At 42.2% G+C, this 13039-nt stretch overlaps 1 protein-coding gene across 1 annotated transcript in view; it reads left to right on the forward strand.

The window, feature by feature from the left end:
* The window catches only part of LOC124625460 (nephrin-like), a 548360-nt gene that overhangs the window by 488681 nt on the left and 46640 nt on the right, over window positions 1-13039 (forward strand). Inside the window, exon 12 of the mRNA XM_047149172.1 lies at window positions 4553-4662. Within this exon, the coding sequence (XP_047005128.1) occupies window positions 4553-4662 (110 nt within the window). The remainder of the gene's footprint in view (window positions 1-4552; window positions 4663-13039) is intronic.

Here is a 13039-nt window from a genome sequence, read left to right on the forward strand (position 1 = left end):
CCGAAAGCCACTTTATGTGTGTGTACACTCTTCTCCGCTTTGCTGACAAGTTCTTATTTACTGTGTTACACACTGAAGCTCCAAAGAAACTGGTACACGCATGCGTATTCAGTTACAGAGATATGTAGATAGACAGAATACGTCGCAGACGTCGTCAACACCCATGTGAAAAAAGTGTCTGGGGGAGTTATCAGATCGGTTTCTGCTGCTACAGTGGCAGGTTATCAAGATTTAACTGAGTCTGAACGTGGGCTATAGTCGGCGCAGGAGCGATAGGACACAGCACCTCAGAGGTAGGGATTTTTCCGTACTACCATTTCACGAGCGTACGGTGAATATCAGAAATCCGGTAAAATATCAAATCTCCGACATGGCTCCAGCCGTATAAAATCCTACAAGAACAGGACCAACGATAACTGAAGAGAATCGTTCAACGCGACAGAAGTGCAACCCTTCCGCAAATTGCTGCAAATTTCAGCGCTTGGCTATCAACAAGTGTCAGAATGCGAACCATTCAACGAAACAGTATCGATATGCACTTTCGGAGACGAAGGCGCAATCGTGTACCCTTTATGACAGCTCGACACAGAGCTACAAAGCAGTACGCCGCACCTGGGCCAGTAAACAGCTACATTCGTCTGTTGACGACTCGAAATATGTTGCCTGGTCGGAAGAGAGTCACTTCAAACTGTAACAAGTGGATGGATGTGTACGGGTAGGGAGACAACCTCATGAATCCATGGACCTTGCATGTCAGCAGGGGACTGTGCGAGCTAGTGGAGGCTCTTTAATGGCGCGGGGAGTGTGCAGTTGGAGTGACGTGGGACCCCTGATACGTCTAGATACGCGTCTGGCAGGTTACACATACGTAATCATCCTGTCTTATCACCTGCGTCCTTTCGTGTCCATTTTGCATGCTGACGGACTTGGACAATTGCAGCAGGACAATGCGTCACCCCATACGCTCAGAATTTCTACAGAGTGGCTCCAGGAACACTCTTGTGAGTTTAAACACTTCCGTTGGCCACCGAACTCCTCAGCCATGAACATTATTGAACAAATCTGGGCTGCCTTGCACCGAGCTGTACGGAAGAGGTCTCCATCACTTCGTACTCTTAGGGATTTATGGACAGCTGCGCAGGATTCATGGCACCAGTTCCCTCCAGCACTACTTCAGACAGTAGTCGAGTCCATGCTATGTCGTGTTGCGGCACTTCTGCATGGTTGCTTGGACCCTATACGATATTATGCAGGTGTACCAGTTTCTTTGACTTTTCATTTTATATGAGGAACGTTCACAAAGAAACTGCACCAAATTTCCTTAAGCAAAAAATGTTCTCGGGCTTCCTTGCCACGAAATGTGCGATCTTAATCACATGACTAGTTGCCATATTAATTTTCCACATTGACGGCTAGTTTCGTGTCGAAAGCTCATTTTCAAATCATCCACTAAGCTATGCAATACCGTCCATTACGACAGTCATATGGTTGCTCATTTTAGCTAAATACTTGTAAAGTAGTGCGGGACAGAACCTGATACACTCAGGTGTATTCATGCGACGGCCGCTAGTTTTCGAGAAAATCGATACTGAAGTTTTATGCATACCTCCTATATCCAGGGGATTCTGGGGAGAGTGTGATTAGTGGATCGGCCCCGACGGCGCAGGGTACTTCTCTCGACTCCTACGCCGTGGAGGTGGGCACCGGTGTATCGTCCATTAGGTCTTCAGAAGATGATGTAGGGGTTCCTGGTGTAGTTTCGACTGTGCTACGTCGAGTTCAGCGTCAGCATGGGGCGTTGGGGAGACGGGTGCAGGAACACCGTTGGATGTCTCCGCGCTCATAACGGCTTCGCGGCAGTAGCTGATGCGGGGACGTCGTGCTGGGCGACGGCGGCGTCGTCCTCGACCTGCAACGTATCCTCTTTATTGGAAACGGTGCGGCGCCTTCTCCTACGACTTTTAGCAGAACATTGTTTCCTTATGCGAACTTCCGTGTCCGGCGACGGAAGGGAGTCGCATCGCTCTCGCAGGAATGCCGTCGTACGGACGATGAGCAAGTCGATCTTCATAGTGTTGCCGATGGTTGGGTCAGCGGCCGGTCGCGCCGGCACCATCGGAGCGGGGTCTATGGCCGGCCGAGGCGGCGGGCCGGCCGAGGCGCTCTCCGTCGGGGTATGTTCGGGATCGTTTGTGGCGTCCGGGCGGCGCTGCGAAGCGGTAGGAGAAGAGCAGCGCCATAGGTCAACGATAGCACCGTAGGTTGCGGCGAGGGAGGTCCTTCGACAGCTATAAGTTGCGTAATACGACATTGTAGGTATTCGGATCTATAGTGGCCTTCCTTGCCGCACCCAGAACAGGTCCCAGGTTGGCCGTCATACATAATTATTGCACAGCATCCGCCGACCTGTAAGTAGGATGGGACGGGGCTTAGGAGATCAGTGGTGACCTGTCGGACAGTGTTTAGGACAGGATACGTCTGAAACTGTGTCTTCTTCTCTGCATTGTTCGCTGTCGATGAAAACCAAGAGGAGAGAATAAAGCGAAGGGAGAAACACTCTCTGTATAAGACCGGCAGGCAGAAATCGTGAACTCAGCCAATCGGGACTATGCTATCAGAAACTCTGATCTTATCTGTGGAATGGAAGTGGGGATCGAAGTTTTTATATGAAGATGGGAAATTAGGTAGTGAGACGTTGTACGATTAGTCGCGGAGTGCGGGAGTCTTTAATCTGAGGCCTCAGAACACAGCCACGTGCATCAGGTAAATCCATCGGCACACTGGCCGTTTGTATCCGTACGTCAAGCGTGTTGAGCTTCTGACGTCATAGCTTGGAATAAGCACCTTGGGGAGTCTCGCCGAACGTCGACGGCAAAATCTAGCATTTCAGCTACTCTGAACGCGCATTTGAACGTAGACCAATGAGATGGAAGAAAGCCACGCAAGTCAGTTGACGCCATCTCTCTGCAGTACAGTGCCGAGAGACGACATTTTGTCTTTCAGTTGAAACCTGAATAAATACATGCCGTTCCTAAACACCAGATAATTAAGGATCTCGGAAAATCCCGTAGTGAATTTACGATTTATTGGAATAAATTGATGGGAACGTCTTATTGCTGGTTAAGAAATTATTACAACTAGCATGTTATTGAAGTATGCCGGTTCAAAGTAACGAAATACCGAGGTTTCATCGAAAGCGCGTTCTCGGTAAGATGCAAAGTATGATCGAAAATCATTTATGGTCGGTATATCTTAATGAGCAGTCTGCCTTTGGCAGGGCAACAGACGGACGCGTCCGTGTTTTCCGTGTGCGGAGCGCGAGCTCGCCTTGTTTACATTCTGACGGACGTTACTTAAGTGCCGGCTTACCGTGTACGATACATGGCGAACCGTTACCGGAAATCTACACTCCGATTTACTTTCTGAAACGACCCAAAGCGCTCGAGGTAGAGAATTTTCTGCGAGAGGAAGTGAAGATCCCAGCGACCGATGTTATCGGAATACATTTGTCGATCGTGAGCAGCACGGACTACGTTAACATCATTAACGACGCGGCGTGCGAATGCATCCTACGGCGGTAACCGTCGACTACGCGGGTTCAGATATGCGTACGATGCGCATTTTCGAATTGCCATTTCAGCTTCCTGCAAGGAAGTCGTCGTGGCACTCCGACCGACGTTTCACATTCCACGTGCTCCAAAGATAGTATTTACTGCGGCAGCCACCAGTCCCAGCGTAATGAGTTCCGTATGTACCAGTTCACCGCTCTCTGTAAGTAGCACAATGTTTTCTTCTTGTCACTCATGGCAAACGTATCAGAGCGTAAGAGAGGGGAACTCAGCACCGTTCCAAAGTGTGTCACACTGGGTGTGTCGCTGGCTGTGTGACGAACTTATTCTGGTCACCATCCTGGAATACCGCCCTCCCTGCTGGCAGCCCATTCCAAGCCCATATGGGCAAGGGGGATAAAACAATAATGAAGAAAAAATATACTAACAGAAACCTTAGAAGATTATCTTTCATGTTGTGCTACAGATTCTAACACTAATGCACATACGGCGCGTATAGGCAGATGTTTAAAAACTTTCTTGGATTTCAAATAAGACAAACGTAGTAATTCAGATTAATACGGACAAGCAATTAATATACTCACTATATCCCAACAGGCATTTTACGTCCGTTTTGGAAATGAGGAGCTCTCACAGGTCATCGTTATTTACGAGATAGTTCACAAATTCTCCGTGTTTTCAATTCCAACGACTGTGCAGAAAACTACTTCCAGCGTCACTCAAATGAAAACTATGTGTTACTTGATAATTCAAGTCGCATTAATTTATTTATTTGCCAATGTTTCGTTGGGAACATATCTGACAATGATGAAGTTAGTGGTCGATTGCTGTGTAATCTGGGTTTCGCTAAGAGTATGGATTTAAGTTTCTTGATTTTTACATGAAGGATCTGCGATAAATATTCTTATAATCTATCGCATTCATTCCTTTGAAAGGAAGCGTACGTGCTTCGTCTCTAAATCACGATGTGCATTTCATTGCAGAACCTCAAGAAGACAGTGAGTGTGTTCCGCTGAGGGACATGTCTCCCGCTCTTACGTCTTACCAGAACCACTGTTTGACCAACACCTGGAGGATATCACACGATCAGCAGGTATGGGTCTCCGTCAGAACTTGTTACATATCTCCATTGATAATGATTTAAACGGTCGTTGTTACACCATCAATAGCCGAAGATTAAAATAAAAAGTATTCATGTTCTGAGTTATCCAAAATGTCTTCCATGCATCTAGGAATTATTTAATAATCGAGTGAAAAGAATCATTTCGGAATTTGGGCAACTGTTTTGCCGTGCAGTATGCATTTTCGTCGTGTCTGCGTGGTGCTGAGAAATCTAGAATGCCTGAGATCATTTACTTAAGATACTAAATATATAAGTTTAAGACGATTACGTGTTACACACAGTTCCTTAAATATTACAAAACATGACAGTAAACACATATAATTGCAAGGAGTGTTAGGAGTAAACAAAAGCAGGTGAAATAGCCAACTTACAACAAACTATACGTATCATTTAATGCCTAGTAAGAATTGGATGTTCAACTTTCAGTGTGGGACTTGGAGAGAATACAAAGCGTAGACTTTTTCATGAAACGGGTATATGTTTTATGACTTGTAACAGAACAGTTTTGCATTACACGCTTCTTTTTTCTTTTACGAGGCGCAATATGGTCGCGAATAGAACAGGAAGTGTAGAAGGAATTTCTTTTACTTCCGTCTACTATCATAAAATTGTTAGGCCCTTAGACTAGCGGTTCGGGTCAGCGATGATGTATCTTCAAACATCTTTTAAAACATATCCTATCTAATGAAGCCATAGTGAAGAGATACAGAAAAAATTAGCATAACATCGTGGTACATATTTTAAATTTGGTATGTACTAGGACACAGTGTCACAGATACTATGGCATAATATCTGCCATTTTTCAAACATGTGCGACGATACTATGAAAATTTTGTGTGTATCTTTTGACTATGGCTTCGTTATATTAGGACAGGTTTTAAAACAGATCAGAGGATGGTCACCGCTGACGGAAACCGATAGTCTAAGAGCCTAGGAACTTCATGATCATAGACGTAAATAAAAGAAATTTATTCTGTATGCCATTTTTGCTTGGAATGATATTAGTGCTACAACGAACATGAAATTTGTGATCTAGTGACCATGATAAACTTGTAATGGGGCTGTTGGTTTTTCTTTAAAAATCACAGATGACCATATTCGTGATTTTATGTATCTTTGGTACGATCTGTGTAAGCAGCCCGACTGGATTAATGCTGGTCGGAGTGTTTACGTTTTATGACCGTGGCCTGTAACGCCCACCTCGAGCTCCTGTCCTAGCTACTCCATCCTCCGTGGCATCGTCAGTATAAATATGCTGCCATATTTCAATATAGCATGTAGTACAGCACGGAGGAAAAGAATGCGAGCTATTGGACCACTTAACGTAGCTCTGTTCTGGTAATTCAAATCTGTTCTGAAATATGTTCTTAATCAGGACTGCACTGTTCATATACTGCTTTTAAACGTGAGTCCACTCACTTTCACCGTCGAAGCACTGTAGTCTTCGGATCGCATATTCGCGAGCATAACTGCAATCTTCCTGGTGCAGTGCATACGATATAGCAGATGTATGCAGATATAAGTTCACAGTACGCAAGATTCCGCATAGTTTGTACATTAACATTAAATGTATCATCCACGTTACTACGTGGCGAACACACGCATACGCAGTGTCAATGACTGTATTTTACCGTTTGATTGAAATTCTGTAGCTTCACATTCCATTCCATGCTACGACGATCTTGCCAACTCTGTTTCGGAAGATTGCAACAGATGTTACCCATGGAAAACATTTTGCAATAATCATCTCTCAGATCTATGTCCAGGATGTAGGAATTAAACCCTCCATTCGCGGTTGGGCAACAATTGTGGATACGGCATCCAGCCTCCACAAGTTCCTCTGCTACGAAGGCAGCTCTAAGATAATCTCGCATGTTTTCGACAGATATTTAACGCGAGAGCGTTCCAATGTAGTGTGTCATTTACGCCTTGAGTAAAGTAACAATGAATTTTGTTACTGTAATAATTGAGGGTAACTGTCAATATCGTGACCAGATTAACAGGCAGTTTAGGAACGAATACTCGCATTTCGGCATGCGATTAAGAGAAATAAGAAAATAATGAGCTTCTGTTTAAAATAGCAGCAACTGTGAATTCCCGTGGAAATGTAGGTATCTCAGTGACGCCGTTAATTCATATCCTAAGTTCACGACAACACGACCACAAAAGTGCACTCTACAGGGGCGCTACATTTCAACGTATGTCAGTCAATATTAATGGATTTGATTACGTGGCAACTGAGTATCAACATGATTATTACAACAATTACCACTCAAATACACTACAATATACTAGAGAGGCTACATGGTCCCGCGTACGTCTTAATTTTTACTGAAACCGCAATATTTTTCGCGTGGGAATGCAGCCACTGTGCTGAAAGTTAAGAATTTATACAGCGTTTCTTTTCCGTCTCAACTGAAATTTATTTTACAATATGAGTAGTTTCAGCTGCATGTGATCGCCTTCAGATCTACGTCGTTGGGCAAGAATACTACATTCTGATGCCTACTTCCTACATGTGGCAACGGATTGGTAACTCAATTACAGAGAGGAAGGCAATCACATGTAGTCAAAATCAGTCATATTGAAAAAAAGTGTGGTCGACTCCAAATGTACGTGGTTGGATACGAAAACTGCATTCTGATGTGTACTTTCTACTATATAGAGTTGTGGTCGAAATAAGTCTTGTTGAAGAAGAATGTGCAACTCAGGCGCAAAAGAAACAGCATATGCATTACTAAGTAAGTCTAAATTTATGAAAAAGAAGCATAGCTGATCGTTTTACGATGGAAACATCTATTTTTAAGTACTAGTTCGCAGCCTGTTTCTGACACTCAACAGCGTCTTTATGCTGTGTCAAGATTCGCGAAAACTAATCCACTAAGTAGAAATTGACGAGCAGGACACTACAGACGTGTTGCTGCCTTCCGCCAGAATACGTCGTTACAGTTGTTGAACGTGGTGGTGGCCTTTACACCAAGACACAGTTGCTTCCACACTCTTCAACATTCGTTCGCTCGGTGCATTGCTCACAACATTAAACATGCCTTGTCGGCGAGGACTCATGGGTGTTTTTACGCCTTGCGGCCAAGCGTAAGGAGGCGTCTGCAGAAAACTGCTCCTCCAGTCACAAAGAGTTGTAGGAGATTCAGTCGCTTTATGCCGTAAATAGAATGTTGTAACATTCGACAAAGATAACAAATTACAGAGACAGTGTGGAACGAACGGAAAAATATTTTTAACATGCAACATTATCGAGATGTTAACGTATAGACGCTGAGGTTAGAACAGTTTGGTACTAGAAACGTGTTACTGTGACGAAAAGAGTGAATGGAGGCCGAAGCATATCAAGGGAGGAGCGGCTTCGATATTCCTTTAAATTGTCACGTCCGGTGTGAAGGCAGTCACTGTATCCTTTTGAGACAACTTGAACCACGATGGGCATATACGAGTTATAACTGAGAAATACCGGTCACAAGATTTGACTAATGTTAGAGATCAACGAGAGAGGTTCAGCAACATACTCATACCGTAAGACAGCAATAACGTAAGCTTGTTGTAGCTAGAAAATTGTTAAAGAGTTGACATTCGAAGTCTAACAACACTGCTAGGTGAAATAAGTATTAATTTACCAAATATAGGTACATTCACCATAACGAACGCAGAGTATGATATGAAGTGCGATATGCCATCAATGGTGTTCGGATAATCTTACCCAGTAGCTGTAGAATAAATGCCAAAAGCCAAGAGTGAAGACTTTTGAATATAAAAGGCAGATTCTGATGTTCGAGTATCAGTCCTGAAGAAATTTATAGTTTGTCGTCGTTGTTAAGACTGAAGTGTAAGGTCTGCCAAATTTAACAAAATATTTTACACACGTTAGTTTCGGCACTGATGCATTTTGTGTTGTGCTGTTAATTAACTACTTGACTCACAGTTAAATTCACACAAAAACTGCTAATTACATTGTGAAGAATTTTTTGGGACTGGAAATCCGCTCTACGTCAGGGTCTTCAGTGCAAGCAGCGAACAGTCATTTTCTATGGTCAAACGAGAGATCGCCGTTACGGAGAATGTCGGATATATTCAGTTTCAAGTCTGTGTTCACTTTAGGTATGTCCAAAAAAAACTGTAGAGTCACCAGTTCAAATCATGAAGTATAAATATAAACATGCGATCTGATTTTTAAATATTCTTCGACTGCAAACATCTAGTCAATGGCGGTAATTCTCTGTTAATCTCTATTATAAAGTTTTCATGCTTTGCCATAAGAGTTTTGAATCATCTCTACGAGAAACAAATTCATACCTTAACTATTCATCACGCAGGCACGTAGATCCTCTTTCCGAAACGTTTAATTGAAACGAGACTAATATAAGGGCTGTTAGGGGGCAGTTCTACAAGAAAGTGTACGCCATAATTTTAAGTGTAACCTCTGGTTGTGGTCTCGAATCTGTAATCAGTGCGCTTTTACACAGTGTGTAGATAAACAGTGTAAGAGTTGAATGTTTTGTCGGTTGCAGTTTAAAATGAGTGCAAAATTTCTTAGTCGTCACGAGGTAGTGTTCCTTGTAAATCATCCAAAGGGACCGAAACTTTCATATGGTGCTGCTGCTAAAATTGTTAGAAAGTTAAATACATTCGTTGCCAAGTGGGTCAAACGGTATTTAGAAGTTGGAAACGTGGATGATTTACTGGAGACAGGGCTATAATCCATAATGAGGACGATAGGATTTGCTTGTAGGTAATTGCGCAATTAGAAATAACGTGTATTCTCATGTACATATACATTTATGATAATTTCTTGTATTTCATATAGATAACGGTCCACACTTTACTGTGGAACAGACTGTATGAGCACAGATATTTCTGTTTATGACACTACACTGAACAATTTTAAATTAGAATTTACTTAATTTGCAGAATAATAACTATGTCTGTTGCTAGTACTATGTTTTTGGGTTCGTTTGTACGTCAAAGCACGAGTGGCACAAGTATGCCATTAATGTTTACTTCCCCGTGCTGCTGGTCAGGTATTGAAATGTGGACGAGTGGACTCAAGGCGGATCGTCTGCACTAACATGCATAGTCCATTTCACAGCACAGTTACAACAATGCAGGAAACATCAGGTTGTAAAATATGTGAGTGTTTGTGGGAAGAGCGTTTCACGCAGAGGAAAAACACACAACACACTAAAGGAGGTACAGTCGTGGACAAAACGAGCGAGACCCCTCGCCTTTTCGTTATGCTGATCCGCACAGCTTTAAAGTTTGCTACACAGCATTACAAGCAAGACGACGAAGTGTTACCAACATATTATGCGCAGGTGTGAAATTGACAAACTATCCGAACTTTGTCAGACTGTTTTCAATCATGTGTAAGACTATATCAATCCTGATTACTGTGTTAAACACAACAAGTAAATATAAGATATAAATGAAAGAAGAAACGCTAATTAGTATGAACTGTACTAATAAAAATGAATTTCAGCTTATCGAGTTAAGACAGCTGTTCTAGTAAGACAAAGTACCCCGGATCGTTACGAATTAGCAAAATATTATGCGCATTCGGCTGCGAAACAGTTTATGTCAACGTTCAGACCGGCCATGGGGGATTGTCGGTGCTGACCTACCATGTAAATGTGCAAATTTAGCATTCGTGAAGATTCATAACGAAAGTCTGTTAAAAATCATTCAGTGCCACACGTAAGTCAATTCAATTACTGACGGAAGTGGAAAAAGGAAGGCAGTAACAAGTATGAAATTCTACATGAGTTTCATATTGACATTCACAGGGCGCCAGTACAGAATAATGGTAGCAATAAAACGTATTGGGGGGCGCGAGAATTTCTTAAAATTATTCGCTATTATAGCAAACTTTTGAATCCACTGGACACTTGAATTGTCTATATTGATTCTGAGAGTTCTGTAATCCCTCTTGTTATTTACTGTCTCAATGTCATCCCTGAAAATAAAATTTAAGGCAGTGGGATTAGGTTCTTGATCTATATACTGTGTATTAATATTCGGCGCTGCTAAGTAAATTTTTAAGGTTATATTCTTTACGTAAAACAGTGTATCGGTTTCAGTCCTAGGGTCGTTGATAAACTTCAGAAGTACACTTACAGAATAGTGGCATATCGATTATAGCACCTCACCATCAACAGTAGTTGTTACCCATATTTTCGTATTTGCTATTTGACCGTCGTCAGTCTTTAGAGCCCAACCTGACTTTCCACAACGACATTTTTTTTTGCTTCTTAATATGTCCTATAATTACAGATTTGTTGAAAATATTAATTGTTAAATACGCTATTCCACAAATTAAAAACTTCCAGTTATTTTTTATATCTTGAAACTTACTACCGATCACTTTCATTGAAGAGAAGATGCATAATAATAAAATGAAATCATAGATTAGAATCTCAAAGCACACTGTGAATGGTTAAGATGAAATGAACTAAAAATCATTTTCTTCTCTGAAACACGTTGCTGTTCCAGAGAACGTCGGCGCGTCTCAAAATTTTTTACACCTCTGACATTTATCCACATGTGGACATGTCTCATGAAGTAGCACTGTTTATCCATCACAAAATAAACCCTAAAAAAAGCCGTTTATTTCCTGGTGTCGTGCAGAATTGTCCTACTAAATTTACTCGCTAATAATAGTATTTTGTTATTTCGATAAACATTCCGAATGATTGTCACATAAGCGGTGACATAAAGGTAGAAAATTCATGTTTTAGAGTCCAGAAAGCTCTATGCAACAGAAACTGTAGATCATTTTGCCATTTTCATTGCGAAATTGCGGCTTACTCATGTCTGGAGTAACAATAGAGAGCTGTTTGCCTGGTTTGTCTGCTAGCGTAGTGAATGGTATTTGCTACTGCAAGGGAGGTCTGGTTTGTTTTCGGTTCTAATCTCGATGGTGGCAGATAGATTATCACTAAAGCAATTTTAAGAAATTCTCGCATCCCCCAATACGTTTTATTGCTACCTTTATTCTGTTCTGCGCCCTGTAGATGTCAATATGAAACTCTTGTAGAATTTCATACTTGTTACTGCCTTCCTTTTACCGCTGCTGCCAATAATTGTGGCACTGAATAATTTTTGACTGAATTTCGTTATGAATCTTCACGCATTGCTAAATTTGCACGCATTCATTGTAGGTCAGCAACGGTAACTCACTATGACTGGTCTGAACGTTGACACAAACCGTTTCGCAGCTGAATGCGCATAATATATTGCTAATTCGTTCTTTGACTTACTGGAACGGTTGTGTTATCTCGATAAGCTGAAATTCATTTTTATTAGTACAGGTCATATTAATTAGCGTTTCTTCTTTCACTTATATCGTATATTTACGTGTTGTGTTTAACACACAAATCAGCACTAATACGAAGATTGGAACTTAAATAGTGGCAGCTATTTATTTACAACCGATACAAAAGAGTGACATGTTTGCACCTGTTACTGTCCTTCAAAGGAGTCACCGCGTCGTGTAGAACCCGTTGCCATCGATGTGGAAGGCGTAACATACCGTTAGCAAAGCTTGTTCTGCTGTTGGTGCGAATGGAGCGGTCTAAATTTATGGTGATTCTCGTGTACGACTGTGATGATGTTATTCTAACGCATTACTTTTCTCCGCCCCAGACGGTCAACGCACAGTATTGCTGTTCGTTTTTGCAGCATCACCTGAGACCGGCTTTGCGAAAGAAACGGCGACACTTTCTGCACAACCCACCCATCATTTTGCACGACAATGCGCGGGCGTATACAGCACAACCTGTGGCTGCTCTGTTTGATCGATGGGTCTGGGAAGCACTGTACCATCCAAAGTCCTTGTAACTTTGATTTGACTGCTTCGTGGCTTTCGCTTCGGAACTGTTCCAGAGATTCGATAGGCAGTAGACCGCTCCATTCGCACGATCAACAGGGCAGGCTCTGCTAACGGTATACTACGCATTCCACATCGATGGCAACGGGGTTCTACACAACGCTGGTGACTTCTTTGAAGGACAGTAACAGGTGCAAACATGCCACTCTTTTGTATCGGTTGTGTATAGATAGTTGCCACTATTTAGGTTCCAACCCTCGTATAGTCTTACACATGATTGAAAACAGTCTGACAAAGTTCAGATAGTTTGTCAATTTGACGCCTGGGCATAGTATGTTGGTACCACTTTGTCTCCTGGCCTGTTATACTGTGTAGCAGACTTTAAAGCTGTGCGGATCAGCATAACGAAAAGGCGAGGGGTCTCGCTCGTTTTGTCCACGACTGTACATATTAAAGAACTAATTATCACAGTTATCTATATCTATACCCTTAACAATCTGCATAGTGACT

Source organism: Schistocerca americana, chromosome 1, assembly GCF_021461395.2.
Source record: "Schistocerca americana isolate TAMUIC-IGC-003095 chromosome 1, iqSchAmer2.1, whole genome shotgun sequence".
In the NCBI taxonomy this organism is placed as follows: domain Eukaryota; kingdom Metazoa; phylum Arthropoda; class Insecta; order Orthoptera; family Acrididae; genus Schistocerca; species Schistocerca americana.